Source organism: Pituophis catenifer, unplaced genomic scaffold (genome assembly GCF_029215685.1).
Source record: "Pituophis catenifer annectens isolate HBS135680 unplaced genomic scaffold, rPitCat1.0.hap2 SCAF_1, whole genome shotgun sequence".
NCBI classification, from domain to species: domain Eukaryota; kingdom Metazoa; phylum Chordata; class Lepidosauria; order Squamata; family Colubridae; genus Pituophis; species Pituophis catenifer.
The window spans coordinates 295,029,259-295,055,479 of record NW_027256881.1 but is presented as its reverse complement, the minus strand read 5'-3'; the positions used below and the strand labels follow the sequence as shown (position 1 = coordinate 295,055,479).

The following is a 26,221-nucleotide window of genomic DNA, read 5'->3' as shown; positions in this document are numbered from 1 at the left end:
GGTTAAAAAATACAAATATTTCATCATTACAAAAAAAGCTTTATCAAACTGTGTACATACAGAGGGGTTGTCAAAGCCAACCTGTCATTAATACTTTATATATGTTTGGCTAATATGAGAGATACATAGAGTAAGATTACTCCTCTGGGTTAGTTTTCTGCAGACTTTTGGCAATGGTCAAACTGTCTTCCAACATCAGCAAATACATTTTCATAAAAAGTTGAAAGCAGTTTAGTTGTTTTGAGGCTTAGTAACGGTAACAAAGTAAACTGACAAGCAGGAGAGGTCATAATTTATTAACTGGCAAGTTGGTCCGATTGCCAGTTACACAGAAGCAAGCAAACATGACATGAGCAGGTAACCAAGTTTTAAGCAATAGGCTAGTCCTCCACAATTCACTGCCACACTATGCTTGTGGCCTACTTTGGGATGCAAAGAGTTTGTAACGCATTGCAGACAAAATGAGACAGATGTGTTTCCAACCTACGGATCTGTACAAAAACAGATGTTGCTGATCCTTCATGCCAGAAACAAAATAAATACATTCCAAGACACACAAAGCCATTTTTGAATAGTGACAGGCACTTTCTGATGAATGAAGGTGATATTCTTCTGATTGCCAAAAGCTTGCACGGTAAGGACTTGAAATGAGAGTTGTCAGAATCAAGACCATAGAATTGAGATTTAAGCAATATTTCCCCCCAAGACTTTTTAAACACTAAAAAAACCAAAACATAAAAATGCTTGCCTGCAGCTGAGTGGCTGATTCATATAGCCTTCTGGTATTTACATCTTCCAGGGATGACTGTGTTCACATTTCCATTGTAAAAGAAGTTTCAGTTTTCTTTATATAGCTCCCCATTCTTGTCATTACAATGTTTGCTGAGACTACTAATTTATCCACTGAACCTCTAGTCACAACTATAAGAAAAACTGAGGCCACCTATTAACAGTCAGATTTAGCACCAATCTAAGCCGAAGCTTCAAACACTTTTGGCAGTTATTTCCATCAGACAAAGTCCCTCTCCTGAAACTTCATCTTAATGGATTTAAAGTGCACAGAAACCACCAAATAATGTCTTCTCCCCACACTCACAACACCCTCTTCTATTGCTTCAAACATGAAAGCTAGGTCTTACCTCCATATTAAATTTTACAAATTCAAACCTTTCTAGAATTTTGAAGCTGCAAACATCACATATTTTTTGCCCAATATACAATTTTGAAAGGTTACACTGTGCTTAACTATAGATACATATTATTATAGGACAATATGCAGTATATGCAGCAATAGGTTTTGTCATTATTTCATCATTTATTGAATTGGCACTTTTAACTTGAAGAAAAAGACCATTTAATACTACAGGATATAGTGCCATTGCCTTGAAGCAACGTATTTATGGCTAGGTTTTATTTTTGTTATCACAAAGAAACTGGTAACACAAATAAAGGAGGATAAATAGGCAAACCCTTTGAGATGCCACTTTTTTGTTGTTTTCAATTAATTTAAAAAATATTTCACTACCAGACTATATCCATGTAATGCCTGCAAGACATTTTTGCAATCTATATTTGCAAGACAAGCAAGACTGCTAAAAAGCAAAAGCAAATGCTAGGCAATGGACTTCACAATTACATGATTTTAGATAACTCTACTACTGCCAATTTTATACAGCTGGTTTTTAGAGTTTAACTGTAAAAAGAGAGGTGTCAGTATCAGAGGTGGAGAAGCCCAGCAGCTCTAGCTCATAGGAGCAATGGAAAGGGATGCTGGGAGTTGTAGTTCAGCAACATCTGGAAGCCATAGATCCACATGAAGATACAATATCCAGAAAGAATAGTTCCACGCATCCTTTTTCAATTCCACCACCTCTGCAATTAAGCAACTTCAAAATTGGCTTGTTGACTGAGTCATACAAGCTGTTACAGGAAAAAATATAAATAAAAGTGCCTTGTACCTGTATGCACAATTCTAGCTCATGCATGCACAAAGCTTTATAGGACTGCAGTCTTAACCATGAATTCCAGACAATCCAAAGCTATTTTCTGTGTCACGCATTGAACCCAAATTAGAGGCAAAACGTCATGTTCAACATGATAATGTGTTACCTATTCTAAAACATCTGCATGAAGACTACTTGTACTACTAAAAATACACAGATACGGCCACAAAGATAGATGAGAGCATACAGTAAATACATTTTCCATCTTATGACACTTCAAGCAGGCTAACACTGTCTGGTTAGTTTAATAGTCAGTTGTGATTATGTCTGATGGAATATTTTCCTTTTTGTAGCTGGGAAATATATAGTTTGGATTTGCTTCCATCAGACCTCTTAAACCACACTTCATCATGGTTAATTGTTGTAATTATAGCACTAAAAAGGAAGACGGAAAAGAGAAATTAGTGTTCCTATACAACTGCAATATTACCCCAAACTGTACACAAATTGATAAACAGGACTATAATTACTGGTAATAAAACTTTAAAGTATAATAGCAAATGCCTGGAAAACGAAGGAAAATTAACAGAATAGTACAATACTAAAAGAATATTCCATAGTACTGCATTGGTTTGGAAATAATTCACTTTTTTAAACAGCTTTCCTTTGCCAAAAAAAAATGTATGGATATATAACTAGATACAATAAGAGACTAAGTAAATGGGGAACACTGATATCCTCAAAACTTTATCTGTTTTGTTGCCTATTAATAGAAATTATACAATAACCTAAGTATAATCATTAGGTCTGTTTTATTTACAACACAGTGGCCCAATAAGGTAAAACAGAGCAAAACTGAGAATGCTTATTTCATTTAATCTGTATTTCTTTTTCCTTGGGGTACACATAAAAAGAGACAGAGATATGTATACTGGAGGAAGACATACTTCATGCAGATAATGAAGTATATTGCATCCAGTTTCAAGGACAAAATGTAAGGCTTACAATTATAGTTCTTGGAAAGCTAACACAAGGGCTGTGGTACACCATATGAAGAATATTCTTCCCATTATAAACAGATGAATTGAAAAATAAAACAGGAAAAAATTGCTGAAGTGGAAATAAAAAAGGCATCGAGCTGCAAGTTTTCCATATTCAATATTCCACCAGGAGCCCTGGTGGCATAGTGGTTAAAATGCAATATTGCAGGCAAACTCTACCCACAGCTTGGATTTCAATCCTAATGGGGCTCAAGGCTGATTCAGTCTTCCATCCTTCCAAAGTCAGTAAAATGAGGACCCAGATTTGGGGGCAATATGCAAATAATGTTTCTACATTGTAATCCACCCAGAGAGTGCTACAAAGCACTATTGGCAGTATATAAGCCTAAATGCTATTACTATTGTGTTCTGGCTGATGCTATCCTAAGGATGCTTTACTATCTGGCTGATGTACCTTAAGGATGCTTTACTCTGAAGTCTCACCCTCATGAGCTGCACAACTGTTATGTCCAAATTAGCTACATATGCCTAAATCACTTAATACATTAGGAGGGAAAATCTGAACTGTATTCAATTTATTTTAAAAAGTCATACCTTGTAGGACATTCATCTTTTCTATCAATACATATTGTCTGTCCACGTCCATACCATTCCCCATTATAGTAGAGTTTTCCTTCCTCAGATCGTGTGCTGTGTAGGTGTTTTTCCAACTTGACAGGTGCTGAAAAGAGGCAGTATAGAAAATGCCAATAAAATGTAACAGTTGCTTTAAGACAGGAAATAGAAAGTGGGAAGGAAGCCATTGTGGATATTGGTACTCTACAAAGGATTACAGCCAAAAAAAGGGGAACTGACTGCATCATCATGGTCATAGTGCCTCTGCTTTTCAGCAGCAGTGGAGTAGGGCATGATAGTTGTAATTGGCTACTCTATAAATTAACTGCAAAAGAGTAAAGTAAGTTGCCTTACGTTCTGCTTTCACTCTATGTGGTCCCAACGTAGCCATTGCCTGAAATTTAAAAAAAAAAAAATCATTTTTTAAAAAAGTCATGTTTTAGAAAGCTATCTTCTAAAGAAATTTCATTTTAAAGAACAATTTCATGACAACTCCTGTGAAAAAGATATATGGAAACATAGACAACTTATTCTGAAAAAGTGTGTATATTGCAATTGGATAGTGTAGTGATTAGAGCACTGGCCTTTGATGTGGGAGACTTGGGGTTGAATCTCAGTTGGTAGTTATCTTACCAGTAGAGGTCCTTGGGCAAAGACTCCCCCAACTTTTCACCTGCCTACCTCAGGATATGGGTGATATGACCCAAGAAAGTCATGCCAGCTCAGATATCCCCCAGGTCTGCAGCAGATATTGCAGAACCAGGACAATCTGATGAAAATTGGGCTTCTGGAATAAACCATACATGGATAAGGTAAGAGAACCTGGAATGCTACTATAATAGTAGACCAAATAAAAGCAGATCATTATGCTAGATGATTATTTTCTTTCTTGTTTCAAATACAGTGGTACCTCGGTACTCAACTGCTTCAAAATGTGTCAAAGCATTTTGACATGAAAATGTTGTCTGGGTATTCATTGTTTGTGTGGGACTTGATGCACTGCAGTAGGAAAAGGAGGATGGCTGCAGAAAGCAAACAGGAAATCAGCTATGCTGGGAAGGTTGCTGCAAAAGGAAAGGGAGAATGATCGCAGAGGGTGGACAGGAAATTAGGTCTCCTGAGAAGGTCGCTGATAAAGGAAAAGGGACAGGATGTCCTTCCCAGCCAAAGCAAAAGGTTATATGGTAAGTCATCTGGTTTGAAGTACCACTGTAACTGACTATATACACATGTTTTGTAGGACCTATCAACCCATCATCAAACCAATCAATACAACACACCATCATATATCTCTCTTCCTACAAAATAGTTACAGGATCATCTTTTTCTTTATTTGCAGAGTCTAAAAATGGACATATAAATGTGATGACTAGTAAATATCTTAAAACTAGGCACTTAAAAATATACATACCTTCCTTATTGTTGTCCAGTCTTCAAGTATATCAAGATCTTGTAGCATATACACAATATAGGGTCGTTAATATGTTAAGGAGGTTGTACATTTTCTAAAATGGATCATATTTTAAAAAATCTGTGTGTCATCCACACCAAGTACATCAGACTAGGAATCAACTACATAAGAAGGTTAAGACTACTTTCTATAAATTCATAAACTATTTTCCCACATTTATTTTCAAGCACTGAGATTTAAATTAAAAGGGATGCTTTTCGTTCTATAGCATATAGTATTATATCCTTTCAAGCTGGAAAGAAAAAAAAATATGGAAATCTTTTTCTGGAAAAAAAATATCTGATCCATACATAAATATAAAAGTCCTAAACAAGTGAAAAGAAATCTGGGATAGGTGTGTTCATAACAAAATGTCAGCACCAATCTCTTCATTACTCTATGGATGACAATATTTAGAGGGGTTAATATTATGATACTATATTGCTCACACTGGACATATAGTATAGTAACTCTGGTCAAATTTATCCTTAGGCTCTATTAAAATATAATGCTCATGATTTTGTCATAGTCTTCAAACTACCATCCTATGTTTCCCTATGCATGTTTTAGGAAAGGTGACAAATAAGCAACTGAACTAACTATACTCAGTAGTTAAGTTATAAAAATGAGAGCTAATTTCATGTGATGGTTAAAGTAGCAGGCTAGAAACCAGGAGTCTATGAGTTCTACTCCCTTCTTAGGCACAAAAGCCAGCTGAGTGACCTTGTTACAATCACTCTCTCTGTGTCTAGGAATAAGTGAATGGCAAAGAGTTCTGAAATTTTGCCAAAAATCCTTGCAGGGACTAGTCCAGGCAGGCATAAAAAATCAACAATGTTTCGAAGGCACCAAAGGGGGGGGGGAGTTAAGTTTATAAACATTCTTGATTGGTAACAGAAAAGGCATGGAGAGATAGGTTGAACAGTGTTGATGCAAACTAAAATTAATTTGATTTTCTTTTTCTTTAGCCCTATCTCCTGTGTTTCATTAATTTTGCTTACTGCTTCTTACTCTTTTTCAACGCTTTGCACAATGTTGATTATTCCAAAATAGAATAGCATGATGAATGTATGTTTATGGCAGCTGCTAAAGGATATCTGAAACAACAACGGGTTTCTTCTTCTCTGGACTAAATAGATCCTTTCTTTTTTTCCTAGATTGAAGTTCATCATTCCATAACTCTGAGAAAGAGAAAAAAAATCTTGCAGTTGCACCTTTTTAATCCCAGAGTTCATAGGCTAAGCCCTTCTAAAAAGACCAACTTGCGGAAAAAATCAGATTCATATCTTAAATCATATTTAAGAAATTATGAGGATTAGTTTAAAACCATAAGAAACGAAGTTACCCAAACCACCACAAGTGTGTTTATTTTCCCTTATTCCATCACCACACTTTCTTCCTCTCTTTCAAAAACTATCCACCCTCAAATAGGTCAGGAGTTCAGAGAATGGGGAATCATCCTTATTCATGTATCCTTCAAGTTAGGGTTCTCCAAAGTGATCAATATCAATCCCCAAAGATCAATGAGATTATCCAGGGGGCTGTCATTATTGTTATTGATACTATTATTAGTGAAAGGAGTACTTATTAAGTTATTTTCATATAATAAATGAGGGTCAATGAACAATCTGAAATTTCATGAAAGGGTCATTGACCTGAAGAGATTAGGGACCCTGTTTTAGGTTAATTTTAAGTATCAGAAGGCATCAGAGAACAAACCCAAGGCCTCATTAAGAGGCATGAGCTAGCTCAATTTTTCTCAAGCTCAGCAAATTAAGATGGGTAAACTTCAACATTCAGCAGGCTTACTGGGGAATTCTGAGACTTGAAGTCCACCCATCTTAAACTTGCTGAGGTGGAAAAACTATGAGCTAGCTTATCAATTTTTTGAGGTAGAATGTACAAGCAGAAGTAAATCTAAAAATATAACTTAATATTCTTAATTCTTTTCAATTTTGTAGACAAAATAGACACTCCGAAAATAAATCAAGTGCTATAATTCACTGCAATCTTTATTACACAGTTTATAATTAATTTGGGTAGTGACTTATTCATTCAAGCTTTATCTCTTGAATAGTAACTTACCTGAGGTAATGTCAATACTATGTCGGTCTTCTTCAAGTCGTCTGATTTTTTCTTCTAATTCACTCTGAACAGTATCATACAACAAGAGCTTTTCACTCTGAAAGAAAAAATTAATACGGTGTTCACACTGAAAGTTACATGAAGCAGGTAACATCCTCACAAATACTGTAGAGATGTTCTCTTTTCACAGAAATTCCAAGTATATGTCATAACAAGCATTAAAAGGGATTTTCTTGTCTCAAGTAGTATTTAAACTACTTGAATTTAAATTTAAAAAAATATAAATTTCATAAATATGGAAAATGAAAACCCACTTAATAAATGCAATAAGAACAGAAAAGGAAAAGTGCATGCAATTGCAGTAAAACAGATTCCATAAATATATTACATTAGAAAACAAAGAATTCCACTTTTTAAAAAAAGTTTTATAATTTGTAGCTACTTTAAATAAAAGCCAGACAAAATAAAGTAGACCCTGAAGTTTTCTAAACCCCATTTACATGCAAAAACAATCCAAATGGCAAATGTTTATGTTTTTTAATTGTTCTTAAATAGCCAAGGTCATATAGATAGAATAGAATTTTTATTGGCCAAGTGTGATTGGACACACAAGGAATTTGTCTTAGTGCATACGTTATCAATGTACATAAAATAAAAGATACACTCATCAAGAATCATAAGGTACAACACTTAATGATAGTCATGGGTTACAAATAAGCAATCAGGAAACAATATCTGTTACACTCATCCCGATCTGTTTTGCCCAGTTATGATCACCCTTGCCTCAAGACAGTTTTGGCCACTGCAAGCAGGAATTTGAGATTCCTGCTTGCAGGAAGAGCACTCGGAGGCTCCAACTGGTCCAGAATGCGGCCGCGCGGGTGGTTATGGGCGCAACCCATTGTGCCCATGTGACACCCCTCCTGCGCGAGCTGCACTGGCTCCCAGTAGTCTTCCGGGTGCGATTCAAGGTGTTGGTCACCACCTTTAAAGCGCTCCATGGCATAGGACCCGGGTACCTCCGAGACCGTCTTCTGCCACCAATAGCCTCCCACCGACCAGTCCGTTCCCACAGAGAGGGTCTCCTCAGGGTGCCATCAGCCAAGTTATGTCAGCTGGCGACGCCCAGGGGGAGGGCCTTCTCTGTGGGAGCCCCAGCCCTGTGGAACGAACTGCCCCCGGAAATTCGTAAGATCTCCGACCTCTGGGTGTTTCGCTGCGCTTTGAAGACCCTGTTGTTCCGCCAGGCCGGACTATCAACACAATAGTTTTAAATTGGGGTATTTAAATTTATTGGGGTTTTAAATCTGAGCCACTTTATTTAATTATTTTAAATTTTATATTGTTGTTTTGTCTGTGTTTTTAAATAGGCTGTACACCGCCCTGAGTCCTTCGGGAGAAGGGCGGTATAGAAATCAAATTATTATTATTATTATTATTATTATTATTATTATTATTATTATTATTATTATTATTATTATTATTATTATATAAAAGTTCATATAAAATTTAATGCTGCTGCACTGATATTTGTGACATTGTTTGAGCAAAAATCCACATGACATGTTCAATATTTCGCCTGGGGCTACTCGCCATTGACAAAGCTTGTTTCCAGGCTTGTTTAAATCTGTGCTGTACATCTTCAAATGATTAAGGACTGTATGAGATATAATGTAATGGCATGTGGGGATGATCTTGGGACAGAGGGAAGAGCCAAAACCAGGGGAAAAGTTGGATAAGAGGCAGCTTAGCTTGCAGAAGGAATGTGGGCATGGCAAATGTCTCTGGACGGACTCTCCCTTGTTTCCTGGGCTATAAAGGTAAGGGGGAGGGGAGAAATGTATTTTCATATTTGCAGGCTTGTTAATGTAACTGTTGTGACTCCGGCTCCTGAGCCTGTCCTCACGGAGGAAGATGACTCTGAAAGTGATGGGGAGGAACTGACAAGGCCTCTCTCTCTAGGACCTTCCCTTCTGGCAATGTCTCAGGTTCCAGCTGAAGGCCAGGAGGAAGGCATGTCGGAGCACCCACCAATAGGGAGTGATGAAGATCAATCTTGGATTGATCCCAGGCAGCGTCGGAGGGAGAGGCGTGCGCAGCAAAGGAAGAGGTGTAGAAGGGCCAGAGATTGCTGAGTCACTGAGCCATGCCCGACAGGGGATAAAAGTAGATGGGGTTGCTCTGCAGGCTCTGTGACGGACAAAAACTGCATATCGTGAGCTTCGGACAGGATCTTTCGGAATTAAGGCTTGGACTTTGTGAATGACTTCTGACTACTCTTTTGTGCCTTGTGAACCCTTGGTTGCCCCAGCAACGGACTACAGATACGCTGACTCCTGTTTCTAGAGGTGATAAGAAACTTGGCAGGCATTCGTAGCTGCCAGAACTTTTATCTGCCAAAGGATTTTTTTTTTAATTTGATTTATATGCCGCCCTTCTCCGGGGACTCAGGGCGGCTTACAATGCGTTAAGCAATAGCCTTCATACTTTTGTATATTTATACAAAGTCAGCTTATTGCCCCCACAAACTGGGTCCTCATTTCACCTACCTTAGAAAGGATGGAAGGCTGAGTCAACCTTGAACCTGGTAAGATTCGAACCTGCAGTAATTGCAGGCAGCTGTGTTAATAACAGGGTGCTTTAAACCACTGTACTACCAAGGCGCTTTCAGATTCAGGTCAGCCTGTAAAAATAAATTACTGGTAGACGTCTTTTGGTCGTGTGTCTGCCTATGTGAGGTGGGGGGACAGAACAGTAACCTATAATAAAGTAAAATTAGTTAACCTAGGCGTGCTTCCTTGAAAGGTTCATGTGTCCTAATGCCTTCTCATTTATTAGCATCAGATTCTGATTAAGCAGTTTCTTGGTTCATTGAAAATAAAAGGCTATGTTATCAGACATTTCATCAACAGTAGGTGGGTATATAAGTTCAAGGGAAAGAAGTGAAATAATTTGACACAATTTGTCCCCACTCATTTATCTATCAAATGTGCATTGTGCTGTAATTGACTAAAGACTATATGTAGTCCAAGATTATTACAGTATAATTGGGCTTCACCATCAAAAATAGAAATCCACTAATCTTATGACTGCTCTTGGTGTTTTTGAGAATTATTTTAATACTACAAAAAACATATATGCTACATAAACAACTTTGGGAGGTTGTGTGTAGAATTTACTGTTGGGCTTCATGAAAGCTCTATCCTCTTGTAAAATAATGTTTTGTTTCATTCGTTCATTCATTCATTCATATAATTTCTATCTCAGCAAATGACACTGAGCAACTCACAATTCAGAAATATACATTACAAATAAATTCTTAAAAACATTTAAAAAAACAATAAAAACAGTAAAACCATTAAAATACTAAAATATTAGTTATATAGTTTTAGTTATAGCTGTGTGCCTAAATTTTTTAGATCAAATTCCATTCGTTACTCTGATCTCATGTAATAATACTAAACAGTTTATAAATAAATTGAAATAAATATTTGAATGTTTTTTCCTTCCTGAGTATGCAGTTAATCTGGCAGATCACAGAAGTGTTTCTTGAAACTAAAACTGCACACAAAATATGCAAAAATGTGGTTCAGGTGATTTTTATAAAGCTGATACATATCTTAAAATAGCCTGGGTACAATTTATGCAGGATGTATATTATCTTTTAAATATACAAAAGCTGTAGCCAACTGATTCATTATAAGCTTTCAACATAACTGCAAAAACATAATAAAAAAACTTTAAGCAAGAATTTCACAAGAACAATTAGTAAGACTGACAAAGATATCAAGATATTTTAAAGCAACCCAACTATTTTGTAGATAAAATATATACTATTTATATATTTGTAAGTATATAATATATAAAATTTGTAAGTATATAATATTTTCAAATTGTTATTCAACTGTATTTTGGACATTAATACATTAGAGAGGGTCCAGAGGTATTTTACAAGAAGAGTACTCAACTCCTCTGCTTGCAATAAAATTCTTTATACCACCAGGCTTGAAATTTTAGGCCTAGATAACCTTGAACTACGCTGTCTACATTCCGACCTAAACTTAGTACCCAAGATTATCTACCATAACGTCCTACCTGTTAATTTACTACTTTAACTTCAACCACAATAACACAAGGGCTATCAATAGATACAAACTAAATGTAATCCGCTCTAATCTTGATTGTAGAAAATACGATTTCAGCAATAGAGTAGTAAATGTCTAGAACACTCTACCTGATCCTGTTGCTAGTTTCTCTAACTCCCATACCTTTTACCTTAAACTGTCTACTGTGGACCTTTCATGTTTCTTAAGAGGTCCCTAAGGGGGTCCCTCTAAAAGAGCCTTGCTGATACAGTGGTCTACGCACCCTGTTATTAACACAGCTGCCTGCAATTTACTGCTGGTTCGAATCTCTCCAAGGCTCAAGGTTGACTCAGCCTTCCATCCTTTCTAAGGTAGGTGAAATGAGGACCCAGTTTGTGGGGGCAATAAGCTGACTTTGTATAAATATACAAAAGTATGAAGGCTATTGCTTAATGCATTGTAAGCTGCCCTGAGTCTCCGGAGAAGGGCTGCATATAAATCAAATTAAAAAAAGGGGGGGCCTGCATAAGCGCACCAGTGTGCCTACTGTCCCTGTCCTACTGTCCCCATTTATATGTATTCATTTTATGTGTTTTTGGCTATGTTTTGCTTATTTATATCCATTTATTTGTGCCATTTTTTCAGGTGTCCATGTCTATGTCTATACTGATACTTATTGACAAAATAAATAAATATATATATATATATAGCTTAGTGTAGTGAGTTTATTACCTCAGAACTAATCAATTACAGACAGATTAAAACATTTCCAGCTCAAAACAGTACCTCACAATGCTGTCGGGAAGCCTGAATTTCACATTCATACTTGTTTTTCACAGATTCCAAGCAGAGTTCTCTGTAGATACCTACAAATAAACATTCATTTAATATTAATAGGAGAAGGGCATCATGGAATGCCATTCTGAAAATTCTGAAAAGGCAATAGTGGGATTTATAAAAAAAGATTTGCTTTACATCTCCATTTATGCAAAGCCTAAATTAATCCCAATTAATTAAGTTTTAATCCCAATCCAATGAGGTATCTGCCCTGGCTTTACAAGGCTCAAGTGCTGCTTTGAAAATTATAAATCTTAACATTACCTGTAAGAGTATTTGCTATTTTACAGAAAACATATAGAATTTGAGCACTGGTTGAATTAATATTAACCTATTATTAGACTTGCTCAGTGACCAGCAAGATGGGCAGCCATTAAAGTTTATAGTCCATTTGCTAATTTAACAACCTTTCTTCCCCCATGTTTTTTAAATTCTAGATCAGTTATACATTTGTTGCATGGCCTGAAAAAGTCAAAATCAAAAGGAAAGTACTGATGGTAAACAGTTTGGAGAGTGTGAACAAGTGGCATATAATGCAATCTTAATACTAAAAAACAAGATTCAGAGAACTTCCTTCCCTCCCTCTCTCCCATCGTTCCTTGAGATAATGATGATCATGATGGCACCAATGCAAATAGGTTTCTGACAGCTGTGAAAAGGACCACTGAATTTCTCCAACAACCCTATCTTTCTCTCTTTGTTTGCTTGTTTGTTGCTTGCTCTACACTACAAAGAGCCGTGATGGCGCAGTGGTTAAAATGCAGTATTGCAGGCTAATTCTGCCCCCTGCCAAAAGTTTGATCATGACAGGCTCGAGGTTGACTCAGCCTTCCACCCTTCCAAGATCAGTAAAATGAGGACCCAGATTGTTGTTGGGGGTAATATGCTGACTCTGTAAACCGCTTAGAGAGGGGTACTCTATGTACTATGAAGTACTATGAAGTGGTTTATAAGTCTAAGTGCTCCTCCTCTATGCTATTGAATGGAGGAACCACTTCCTTGTAGAAACCAAATAAGAAATCAGCCACTGATTCCTGCCTGCTATATACCTGGTAAGCAGTAAAAATAAAACAAAATCAATCCACTGGGTTTTTTTCTTTCTGACTTAAGAAATAGGAAACAGACTGGATAGAAGGGAGAAATGGCATTTTCTGTTTGCAAAACAGAATGGACAACAAAACACATATTCTTAAGGGGTGGGTGTACAGTTTGATGAGAAAAACCTTGGGGTTTCTAGAGCCAAGAATATATTTTCCTCTTGCATCAACTGTAACAAAATAGTATCTAAAAGTAATACTGTGTATAAAGTATAAAAACTTTATTATGATTTAGCAACAATGTGTAAGCAGATAGTATGTGGCAACGAACAAGATATAAAAATTTCCTGCTCAATTTACAGGTAGTCCTTGACTTACAACCATTCATTTAGTGATCGTCTGAAGTTAAAATAGCACTGAAAAAAGTGACATGATCATTACTCACACTTATGACTGTTGCAACATTCCTGTGGTCACATGATCAAAATTCAGGAGCTTGACAATTGGAATGTATTTATGAGATGATTACAGTGTCGCAGGGGCACCGGAACATCTTTTGAGACCTTCTAACAAGCAAAAACGATGGGGAAGCCAGAGTCACTTAACAACCATGTCATTAACTTAACAGTGATTCACTTAACAACTGTGGCAAGAATGGTCATAAAATGGGGCAAAACTCCCTTAACAATTGTCTTGCTTAGCAACAGAAATTTTGGGCTCAATTGTGATCGTAAGTCAATGACTACCTGTAGTGGACTGCAAAAATATTTTGCAAATCTATGATCATTAATGTGAGTTCCATCTAGCCTTTCAACAGCATCTCAGTTACTGAGTTTCCAAATTCTTGTTTTCCATTCTGGTTTGCAAATAATTCAGTGTGCAAGAAAGAGGAAGCCTCTTTGCTCAAGGTCTATACAGGAAAAGTTAATTTAAAGCATTCAAAATATTGGGAAGGAGAGAAAATAAATATCAATCCACATTAAATTAAAATTATGTCAAAATTATTATTACACTATATTCATTATTCTACTTGGTCCAGCCTTTCTGTATAGTGCCCCAGTACATTTCTTACATGCAAATATATTGTATAGATTTGTCCTATTATATACAAATGTAAATATATTGTAATGCTCTGTCTTAACAAATCGGTTTTCTAAAATAGGAATAAATACGTTCCTTACTTTCATATGTTGATTCTAATTATTCTAAACCATAATCTACCCTAATATCTGAAACAAAGAATTCTGTTTACCAGCCAGTCTTAAATCATTTACTGTATTTTTTGCACTATAAGACGCACCGGCTATAAGACACACATTAGCTTTAGAGGAGGAAAACAAGAAAAAAAACCTGCTTCTGCCTCCCAGCATCCATCGGTATTCATCTGGGTAGCATCCTTGCAGCAAACAGCCTGGTCAGCTTCAGCACATTATCACAGCCCCAGCATGTGGCTCGTCAGGGCTCTGCTCCGTTGCACCCACCACCAGTCACCTGAGTTGAGCTGCTGCCAGGAAACACTGGAGCCTTCGCTGCTGAGCAGCTGGTTGACAGTTGGATCAGCAGCGGGGATTGCCGCCAGTGTTCACCATCCTGCTTATCACCACCGCTGCCATTCAATTGGTAGCGGTAGTCCCTGCCACCTAGAACAGCTGATCAGCAGTATTCCGGGAGGTGGATCCAACCGCCAATCAGCTGCTTGGCAGCAAAGGCTCCAGCGTTCCCAGGTGGCGGCAAACGGCCGCCACACCAACCCCCCTGCCGCAATATTCGCTCTATAAGGTGCACAGACATTTCCACCCACTTTTTTGGGGTGGAAAAGTGTGTTTTTTAGTGCGAAAAATACGGTAATTATTCTTTAATGATTCAAGATAATAAACCAAGTTTAAACCAAAGTTCATTGTTTTGGACAGAGCAAGAAACTGGCATTTTTAAATCAGTTTTTAGATATAAAACACTAAAGATGATTTATAGTTTTTAACAGCACAATTTTAGAACATCAGATATACTACATCTGAACCAGCCCTCTGAAGACAACTGCAACTATAGAAGCAACTGAAAGGGAGGGCAAAATAGATTTAGAGATTAATTGCTTTGTATTTTCAGAACTAGGGAAATAATCGTTTTTTTTTCCTGAAAATTGAGTTTAACCTGGTATAACACCCAATTCTGACTGAGATATAGCTGCCATTTTGGGACTAATTTGCAATAACAAGTTCTCATATCCTAAACATCTGGCTAGTATTTTTAAAAAACTGGCTAGCTTCTTCCTTGTCCCCTGCTTTCTGCAACATATTTATTGACAAAGAGATCTGAGGAATTTGTATACCGCTTAAAATGTTAATATATATATATTTATTTAGATATTTATCTAGATTATATAGCCGCCAGTCACTAGCAACTCTAGGCAGCTTACAGATAATAAAAACATAAAGTAGAAAAATAAAACAATAAAATAACACACACACACCCACTCCTCCTCTGCAGCAACACACACTCAAACCAACCATTTAATGGGCTCCACTCTGGGTTCTCCAGGCCCACTGTCAAAACCATGTCTTCAGGGCCTTACAAAAGAGTGTCAGAGAGGGGGCCAGTCTAATTTCTGGGGGGATGATCCAGATGGAGGCAGCCATTATAGAGAACTGCTAGCTCATGATATGCCATACACTAAATGCATGCATGCCTACATACCTACAAAAAATACACCACTCTGTGTCATTTTTGTTGGTTTTAATAAATGTATCACCCAGCTCTGCATTTTCAAGCTTCTTCCCCAAAGGAACAACACAACTATGATTGTTGTTGGTGAAAGATTATACACATGCATTTATTTGGGAAACAGAATCCTGCCATGAATGACCTTGCACACTACTGCTATTAAAATATAAGGTCAAAAAATATGCAGTAACAAAAAATTCAACCCCAATTGTTTTCAATTCAAAGGCTTCAGAAGCCCTAAAACTTTTATTAGCATTTTACTTCTACCACTGCCATGCAGTGATATAGTATACCTAACCAAGTCAACAACTACTTCATGCACTCACCTGCCACTTTTGTTCGGATTTGCATGTTTTCTTGCAGAGCTGCCAGTGGTTCCAAGTACTCTGGTGCCTTTCCTGCAATGACTTCCTGTAGCTTTGCATCCACTTGGCTTAATCTCTCTTTGTAAAGTCTGAATATAACAAAAATAGAGCACATTATATTAAAGCCAGGCATAGAACAGTGTAATATTAATATTTCTAAGATCTTCTCAACTGGCACTAGGCATGCCTATGAAGCCCATCAGCCCAGAAGAAATTAGTACGTTTCAAAAACAGACTGAGATATACGATAAATTACAGTCAACTTTTTATTTAGACATTGTTTCAAAAAGGTCATTCAGACTTCTGGTTGACGTCCCGGCGAGAATGGCTTGGAAAATAGCGGGCTCCGCTGAGCCCCGAGAAATCCAGCCGGTAACCGCTGTTGGGAGGCCCTATGGGGTCAAAGCCACATTGTAGGGGTGGTGAAGAAAGGAGAGGTGCTTCATGGACCACAAGGAACTCGCAATTTCCTCCTTAGGTCCGAAGCAAGCTCTCCCGAATGGCAGCATGGCAGACGACCATTTTTGGCAGTGACAAGCTGGGACACCCAGGACCATAGAATTTGTGCTGGAGCTGTCTGTGGACAGAGCATTGAAACTGGATGAGATAACTTCCAACTCTTACTCCAAAGATTTAATTTAAATACAAGAATTTTAAAAGATAATCTCCAAGCGTTAAGGAAGACATCTACCTAATATGCAAGCAGCCCGGTTCAAATCCCAGAAAGGTATGGCTAGCTGATGAGAGCTAAATAGCTTGAAATAGATCTATACTAGTCTCCCTTTATTGTCAGTAAATATAAATTTAACACAAAATAGTTGGTCGCGAAAGCGACTGCCTGTGAAGGCTCCTGGATTGGGGCTGAAAAGTGAAAGGGAAGCAGTATACTCTTTCCCATATTTGGATAGACAAGGTTGCCCTGATAGAAAAAACACTTAAAGTTCAAGACTACAGCTAAATTAGCATCTAAGAGAAGTTCTAGAACATTGGTTTACTTACTGATCTTTGAGATCTGTAAACTGTTTTTCAAGATCAGACATCTCATCTAAACATTCCATTCTTCTTCTTTCACAATCTTCATCATCCATTTCTGCAATGAAAATTATACACTTTTACAAATTTAACTAGTTTGACTCTTCCAATGTAGTTAACAGCTGATATTTTCACTAAGAGCGGCTAAAGTTTTTAATTAAATAAATAAGTTAAATTAATGGACCAATCATTATTAAATTATTAAATTATTAATAAATTATTAAATCTTCTGGAAAATAGATATAACATATATTATTTCTGTGTATCTATTTTCTGATTAATCTCATGAAAGAACTGATACACTTTCATTTCATCTTAGAGCCAGCTATGTTATACAGGTAGCCTTTGACTCAGCTAACATTAGAAATTATACTTACCATCCTGTTCTGAGTTATGACACTCGCACATGCACCCAGGGTCACATGTCCATATTTTGGACACTTGGAAACCAGCTCACCTTTTTGCAAGTTTAAACAATAATAATTTCTTAGGGTTCCATAATTTCATGATATGTCTAATTCTATAAAACAAACTCTGTACACCTATAGCAACATTTCAATTTGCTCTCTAGATTGCATGAATAATCCTATGCCATTGCCCTAACTGATAAAACAACCTCAAACTTTTACTATTGTAGCTATAGCAACAGCAAAACTTTACTTACAAATGAAGATCCACAAAAATATTCATTCATGTATTAGATATTATGTGTCATCCCTAGCGGAAGAGCAGAGGCAACAGTTACAAGAATATTTCTTTTTTTCATTGTTGCATTCTTCCCTTCCCATCAACACTTCCTCATCTCACCCAGGTAAAAACATCCATGGATAAACATTTTCTATACAATATCACTCCTTTTTCAGACAGCAAGGACCTAAACATGTACATGACTCCAGCTTCCATCAGTATGGTAATGCACACTCAACTCAATATATACTATACCAAGTTTGCATATTAGAAAATCAAGTTCATAATCTAAGCAGCACCTTTTAGCCATTCAAGATGTTTAACATACATTTCCAATTCCATATTCATAACCTAAGATGCTGTTTTCCCCATACTACAAATGGAAGACCAATGACAATAAATGATGCCTTTGGGCAACCCATTTAAACTGTTCCGTTGTTTAGCCAAAATTTGAAATAGAAACCATCTCTTGTTGATTTACATATCACTCAAAAACAGTATTTCAAAGTATTTTTTCAATGTTGTTTACACCATCAATTGCAAAGATCTGCCCCCCTACAAATTTACACACTCCCCCTTTTCCTTCTTCAGTTGCAAAAAAGCAATCAGAAGCTCGTCTGAATCCTAAACTTCAATTTATGCTGAAACAAGTCACAAATACTGAAATGTGTTTCATACATATCACTGTATATTTATTTTGTTAAACTAGTATTGTACTATTTCCTCAAGAGTTCAAGGTGACCCACACAATGCTGCGTGTCCAATCAGCATCTCTGTGAGATGAGTTAAGATGAGAAACAATGATTGGCCTAAAGACACTCAAATGACCTTTTGGGCACAAGATGGATTTCAACATTTTTCTCTGCACTGAATTGAAGATAGAACATAAAGCATGTAGAGAGCAGAAGCAGGTCTTATTCTTGATGCTTTAAAATATGATTTTACAAGTTACTCAACAGCAGACACCTTCACCCATACAGACTAATGGTTAATGAAGTCAAAATAATATTTGGAGGGAAATGAGAATTTATTTGAAACCAAGACACTTCGGCTAATTTACATTACTCATAAGACACTAGCACACCATTATCTGGATGTGGAACTTGTGTCAGCTGCTTATTTGAGGAAGTGCTGTTGACATGATGCCTAAAAGGCTTAGAGCCCAATAATTTGTTGAACAGCCTCCCCTGGTGGTACATCAGCCCAGACTTTATAATCTTGAGGAAGTGGATTGGATGGGTAGAAGAGCTTGCACCTAAGCAATCTACCCTGTTTCTGGGAAGTAGAGTGATTGGTACATCAAGAGCAACCCAACTTGTCCATATAATCTTGTCAGATACGAGAAATAAGGGAACTCACCCTCCCACTATCTTTCACCTCAAAGTTTCTTCTGAAGTCCCTATAATTACTTAGTTAAATTTATATCCCTTCTTTTACCTAAGAGTACATCCATATTCCTTCTTCCAATCAATCAAATGTGTAAGGTAGCTGACAGAAAATCAGACCCAAAATTATATGTTTTTTTTTTAATCTCCAATATTTATTCTATAGGTTTATGTAATTTTAAGTGTTTTATTTAATGTCTATGTCTTTAATAGTGTGCTTCTTGTGCTTCTTATATAGTTTTTAATTGTTTAAGAGCTCTATCAAGTACACATTAGAGAAAATTCAGAATCTCCTGGGTTCATTGATTAATAAGTCTTTAAAATATATAATGGAAAAAATTGATGTGGAAGGGCATTAATGTTAACAATTAGACATTCTAATAATTTTATTGTATTTATTAATTGTTCTTGACTTATTAAAAACCATCCCAGAGTTTTTCAAGTGTTTTACACATCAATTTTATTAAGCTCTGTATAAGATAATTATACCTACTGAGAAAACCTAGTTTAGTCTGTTGTTTAATTCAAGCCATCAATGAAAGTCTTTAGAATCATGGCTTTCTGTTTTGCCTCCAATTCCAAGGGATCTATGTCTGGCTTGTGGCTGACATAATTAAGAGATCTTTTCAGAAGTACAAAGCAAACAAAGGGGTGAATCATTCTATTTATTATATATTCCCTATATCGATAAGAACGATAAACAAAATGGCGGCCGGCAATGTAAAGAAAAACGGGGGCGCGAAGCTCCACCAAATGGCCGCCGTGCCCAGAGTCAAGGAGGTAGGACAAAATGGCAGTCCGAAATGTGGACACAACGGGAGCGCTCCCTGAAAAATGCTGTTCTGAAGTCTTCCAAGAATATATAAGATTCTGTACTTAGATGCATCTTCTGTGGTATAAGTGCTGTTCCACTGTAATGACTTCTTTTCAGCAATGGAATTAGTTCAGGGTTTCTCAACCTTGACAACTTCTGTTGACTTAAATTCCCAGAATTTCTTAGCCATCATTATCTTAAAATTGCCAAGGTTGAGAAATACTGAGTAGACATAGACCTACTAAAGCTAGAAGGATTTCCTCCAACTGCTAAGATTAGATGCCACAAAATATTACTTTAGATCTGTTTTGTAAACTAATAGAGATGACCTTGTGACCCAAAGATTAAAAAAATATTTCCCACTCCAATAAATTGTCATAGTTTTTATTCCTATCTGTCTGGATTGACACCAGAATAAAGAGCAGTTATGAAAAAGAGGACTTTTGGGGCCTCCTTGCTATTGAAACTGGAGGAGGATAAACTTGAGAGCATACTATAACTCTTGGAAATGCTGGACAATAATATATAGAAACTGTTTTTCACATACAGTGAAGCATAAACATTAAGTGTAACTAAAAACACAATGATTAAACAACAAAAACCTAAACCTTCCCAAAGTAAGTCATGAAAAGCAAGTAAGGAGCCTGACAATGTCTTTAACCAGCAGAAGGATCTTCATGTGTACTTTTTAATATGCTTGTTTTATGGTGTCCTATTGTTAGCAGCATATAGTGAAATAAAATTTTATTCCTAATTAGTGGGAAAGGATGCACGTCAACATGTAGCAGCACTAGTTGGCCTGATCTAAGTTCACAGGGTAATGCCTGGTTAGGCCTTGAATGGGAGAATTCCAGAGTTGTAGTGTAGACTGAGAAACTGGGGGGGAAATCACTTTCCAAAGAACATTCATTGTAAACCTTTTCCATATTCTTGCTAAGAAAACTGCAGGGGTCTATGAAGTCATCAGGAATCAAACTCAACTTGATTTTAAAGAAGGATGTAATGGACAGAAAAATCTCTCTGCAATAGCATCTGTGATGTGAACACATTGTGACTGCAAGACATCCTCAGAATCCTTCCCACGGAATATATTTACTCATACTGTTTTTTAGCTTAATAAAAATAAGCAACACTAATTACAGTAACTAGGTTATTGCATTTATTCCTGCAATATGTATATATGATATGCACTGAATATAATTTATTGATTACGATAAATTTACATTCTATCATTCCTCCAGGATTGGTAGACCCATATTCTACAGTCATGGAAGCTCACTGGTCCCAGTCCAATATCCTAATACTATAGGATCCATAGATATAACACCTAAGATGCTAAAATGAACCAACCATATTCTGAGATGGATCATCATTAAGCTCACTATGTTTTACTTCCAAGTGTCCAAGACATACTTGGTAGAAAAACAAAGATAAGAATTCCATATTAGGCATATTAACTTGTGTTTTTAAAAAAATATTTTTGACAAGTGAACATACTTAATACTTCTTCCACCTCTTTTTTTCCCCAACAACCCTACTATGAGGTGAGGTGAGCTTTAGAGCTAGTGACCGAAGGTATTGAATACAAAGACAAATACAAGCTTTAAGTTACTGTTCGGCAGTTTGTTTTACGCTTTATTTATTTGTGCACTGAAACCATTATCATTTAACCTTAACCCTAAAGATAGGATAGAAAAATGCCTAGTGAACATTCCTCAGACAAACAAATATGGGACATTCCAAAGATTTCAGTACACAGGGGAAAAAAAATAATAGAGGCTTCAACAAACTAATATTCAAGTTATAACTGGCACATTCCCTGTTTGTAGAAGGCAATGGCAATACACAAAGCACTTGTTCTTTAAAGGGAAGACAGGAAAACTGCAACCTTCATACTAGTAGTTCCATCTTGCAATTTAGTCCGTAAAGCCACTGGCACAAGAATTACCTGTCTGAATGCATTTGTGGCATTTTTTTTTCTTTTTTGGGGGGTGCCACACCAAATCAACTCTTTTACAGAAATTTATAGAAATTCCTCCGCCGCCCCCCCCCTCCCCGAGGCTGGTTGCAGACAATACACCACACCGTAGGTTTATTATCACCGAATGACGGGGGGGGGGGGGAATTAGAGGCAAAAGAAGAGAATAGCTCTCCCCAATGAGCCCGGGAGGAAACTTATTAGGAAAGTGAGGCCATTGCCTTGCCCGCCCAGGTGAGGGGGCGTAGAAGCCGGGAGGAAAGGGGGGCTTTCCTAACAAGTCGCCCGCGGCGAAGGAGTGGGAGGAAATGCCGAAAGGGGCCATAAGGGTTGCAAAAGCCGCGGAATCGCCCCGGCAAGCCGACAGAGCCGGACGGGGCGGGGCTGAGCCCTCCCTTCTGCCCCCATCTAACCCCAAGCGAGGCAGATCCGCTCTAGCATGTGCCCGCCCAGGAGCCCTTTCCTCGCTTCACCTGAGCTGTCGCCCTCCTCGGACACGGACGAGCTCTCCGACTCCTCTTCCTCGGAGCTGCTGCCCTCGTTCTCCCCGTAGTCCACCTCCATGTCATCGTGGTTGTTTTCTTTCTTCTCCCTCGAATGGACCGGCATCGCGCCCACTCTCGGCAGACGCCCGGCGTCACCCGCTTGGAGACCCAGGACGGCAGCTTTGCCAGCCCGGCCCTCTAACGCGCCGAAGCTCCGCCCCACCGAAACCCCGCCATCCACCTTAGGGCGGCACCACCCAACCCGCCTCTCGGCCGCTCATTGGTGGGACGCCAATGAGCGTTTCGTAGTCGGGCGTGGTTGGGGGGGGGTGTTCTGTGTTGCGGAGGATTTCGGGATATGTAGTCTTTCTTGGGAAGGCTTATAGATCCCAGTAGAAGTAGTAGTAGGGCAGGAGAGGATGGGAGGGAGGCTACTGAAGGGTCTACGTGTTTTAAACCAGATTTTAACACAGAGATTAACGCTGTTTTCATCTTGTTTGAAATTAAAAACAAAATTGGTGAGAGGAACAATAGCCACCGATTGATTTCTCTTCCCGGCGGGAAGCTTTCGGGTACATCCTCCTCCTCCAAGGATTTCTGCATTTAGGTAGCTGGGGGTGGGGGGGAAAGAGTACAAGTTGGGGAACGCGTGGGCGAAGACAGCGTCTACTCCTCTTGCCTCCGAGACGCTCGCTTTCTCTGGATTCTGTAGGTGAAAGGATTTCGCCCAATAGCGCTCCCAGAGGCCGAAGTGAGTTGCTGCAGCGTCGCCTTTTGCGTCGTCACCCCCCCCCCCCCGCGGGTAACATCCCGAGCGAAGGTTTTTAAAATCACGATTTATCACTTGCAATTGGCTGGTTCGTGCCACACATTAAGGCCTAAAACTATGCCTCCCTCAGAGATGTGAGGCCCAATCTCAAATGCGGAAAATTTGGGAAGTGGCTGAGGGGTTGTTTTTCGAGGATTCATTAACTTCTATTTGTTTTCCAGCAAATTGGAAAAGAATGCTCAAAATAAATATTTTGAAACATTGTCACTTTTAGACCGAGTGAATTGATTTTTAAGATGGACTTCATTTGTCAAAATGGCAAAAGATGTTCATATAAAACAAATATAAGCCTCAGTAGTTAGAATGCAGTACTGAAGCTACTTCTGCTGACTGTTGGCTGCCTGCAATTTGGCAGTTCGAATCTCACCAGGCTCAAGGTTGACTCAGCCTTTCATTCTTCCGAGGTGGGTAAAATGAGGATCCAGATTGTTGGGGGCAATATGCTGACTCCTAAACCACTTGGAGAAAGGCTGTAAAGCACTGTGAAGCCGTATATAAGTCCAAGAAAAAAATACATATTGCAGAATTCCATGTTTTCAATAGTAGCATTAGTTTTAATTTGATAATCCAGGTATAGATAGATCTCACTTAATTGCCCTGTTTGGCAACCATTCAAATTACAGTAGTGCTGAAATGACTTATGACCAGTCCTCACATTTACAACTGTCAAGAGTGTCCCACAGTCACGTGATCATCATATTCTTGAGCTGCAATCAAGAATACCCTTGGCAGCAAGAAAGCCCATAGAAAAGAATAAATCTACAGCAATTGTAAACAAACATCATTTAAAAAAATCTCTTCTATAACCCCTTAAAGTTGGCCTTATAACAACCTTATATTCTTTTTGTTACAAATAACTCAAAACAGCAGGCATATCCAATATATGCTGTCCAATTTCCAACCGCTCTGGATAGATGACAACAATCAAAACAATTAAAATCAAAACATAAAAAATAAGTATAAAAGATGGCAACTTAATGCTAGTACACCATATGAATCAACTCATTTAGAATTGTACTAATATAGCTTACAACTTGAAATGCATTAACAGAAATAAAATTTAGTAGTTTTGTAGGTTTTTTCCATTTAATAATTAAGCTAAACCAATTTTGAAGGAAAAAAGTTATCACTGCCATAGGAAGACCCCCAACTCATTTTTTGTTGATTTCAGAAAGATTAAAGCTTAAAAAGAGTACATATTGTACAGCCACTTTGGTGGCCACATTCTTTATTGTGATGTGTGTGTTTAGGGCTTTAAATGGGAAGGAATTAGTAGAAGAGGCAATTTAGAAGCAAAAGGAAACAAAGGGACAGACATAGTAAAGGTATAAGATCATACGATAAAAATAAATAGAACCATAAGCATTTTTGAGAAAGCTGTATCCTGTATGGATGAGAAATATAATATAGATATTTATATTCAAACCCCATACATCTTAATCTGAAACTGTAAGAAGTGCTACAGCACTATAATTCATTTCTCAAAAAAATTATTTATATAAAGAACTGTGGTATTTTGAAGGATGTGCTAAGACCGCACACCTGTATTACTAGAGCATTATATGCAAACTTATGAACCAGTGTATGTTATTAGTTATTAAAATAAAATAGGAATATTTTAATAAATTACCATTAACTATCTTCGTAACACAAGTCTATTCTTTCCCTTCTCCTTTACCTGAAAACACAAATGATGGTATTTAGCAATTGTTACCACCAAAGGAGAAGGGCAAGCTCCTTTTAACCAGATGCATGTGGAATTCACTATCAGTCAATAGGTAGGGAAAAGACTATCTAGTAAAAGTTTAACTCACTCACACACACACACACACACTTGTATTTCATAACTGTATGATACATGTCTTGTCATTTGCCTAGCCACAGAGATGCCAAATTCAATTGATAAGTGGTATTTGTTTGGCATTCAGATGACATGATGAGCTGCAAATTTTGGTCAAATAGTAGAATGTCATGCAAATATAGATATAAATAAATAAATAAAGGAATTCCTTTAATCCTTTTGAGTTTTGTATTTAGGACAAAACTAGAATCTGTTCATTGGAGTGACAAACAGTATAGACAAAACTTCCTCAACTAAAAAAGATTAGTTATAACAAGAAGACATATAATAGCTACCATGTTTTCCCTAAAATAAGACATCCCCTGATAATAAGCCAAATATAATAATAATAATAATAATAATAATAATAATAATAATAATAATAATAATAATAATGCCAAGCGCTTATTTCAGGGTTCAAAAAAATATAAGATGGTCTTATTTTCGGGGAAACACTGTAGTCAAATGCTAGATTCCAAACTGAATTAAGTTTGGCCAGTACGAGACATAGAAAAACAAGTTTGTTGTAGTGATTAAGGCACCAGGCTAGAAATCTGGGAGACTATGACAGCTGGGTGATTTTGGGCCAGTCATTTTCTCTCAGCCCAGCCCATTTCACAGGGTGGTGGTTGTGTGGAAAATAGGAAGAAGGTGTGTTGGATATATTCACCGCCTTGAGTTATTCATAAAAACAATAAAGACGGGTCACAAATAAATAAATAAGCATTTATTCTTCCCAGGAAAGGAAATTCAAATCTTGACTAAGCAAGATTTCTACATGTCACTATTTGCCATATATTGTTGGAATAAATTTTCTGAGTTCGTTCCCAGCTGGGAAAAACCACGGACGCTGAAAAGAAATGAATTCTGGAGCAATTGCCAGAAAGTGGGATTCTTTAATGAAGACAAAAAAAAAAGCAGGTGTGATACAGCTCAAGTTTTCCTGGGTTGCAAGCCAACTTGGAAGTGTGACTCTGAGCCATTTATTCTTAATTCCCCTTTGAAGCTCCTGTAGGTTTATTTGTGTGCCTCTAG

The 26,221-nt window shown here is 37.5% G+C and overlaps 1 protein-coding gene across 1 annotated transcript; it reads right to left on the bottom strand.

Annotated features, from left to right (window-relative positions):
• Positions 1-22,707, bottom strand: BRMS1L (BRMS1 like transcriptional repressor). The gene is made up of 10 exons (XM_070931388.1): positions 22,506-22,707; positions 17,136-17,226; positions 16,098-16,225; positions 11,966-12,045; positions 7,095-7,191; positions 6,107-6,190; positions 4,971-5,035; positions 3,914-3,953; positions 3,539-3,665; positions 1-2,378 (listed from the first exon to the last, which is right to left on the bottom strand). The coding sequence occupies exons 1-10, from the start codon at positions 22,639-22,641 to the stop codon at positions 2,255-2,257; spliced, it is 972 nt and encodes a 323-aa protein (XP_070787489.1). The 5' UTR covers positions 22,642-22,707; the 3' UTR covers positions 1-2,254.
• Positions 22,708-26,221: the final 3,514 nt, after the last annotated feature.

Bases quoted from the DNA above. Each gene is read 5' to 3' on its own strand.
- BRMS1L (XM_070931388.1), bottom strand. From the start codon at position 22,641: ATGCCGGTCCATTCGAGGGAGAAGAAAGAAAACAACCACGATGACATG. The intron at 16,226-17,135 runs GTAAGTAAACCA...TGTTATATTCAG, and splicing joins TTTACAGATCTCAAAGATCA to ACTTTACAAAGAGAGATTAA. The intron at 3,954-4,970 runs GTATGTATATTT...TTTAAATTTCAG, and splicing joins ACTGGACAACAATAAGGAAG to GCAATGGCTACGTTGGGACC.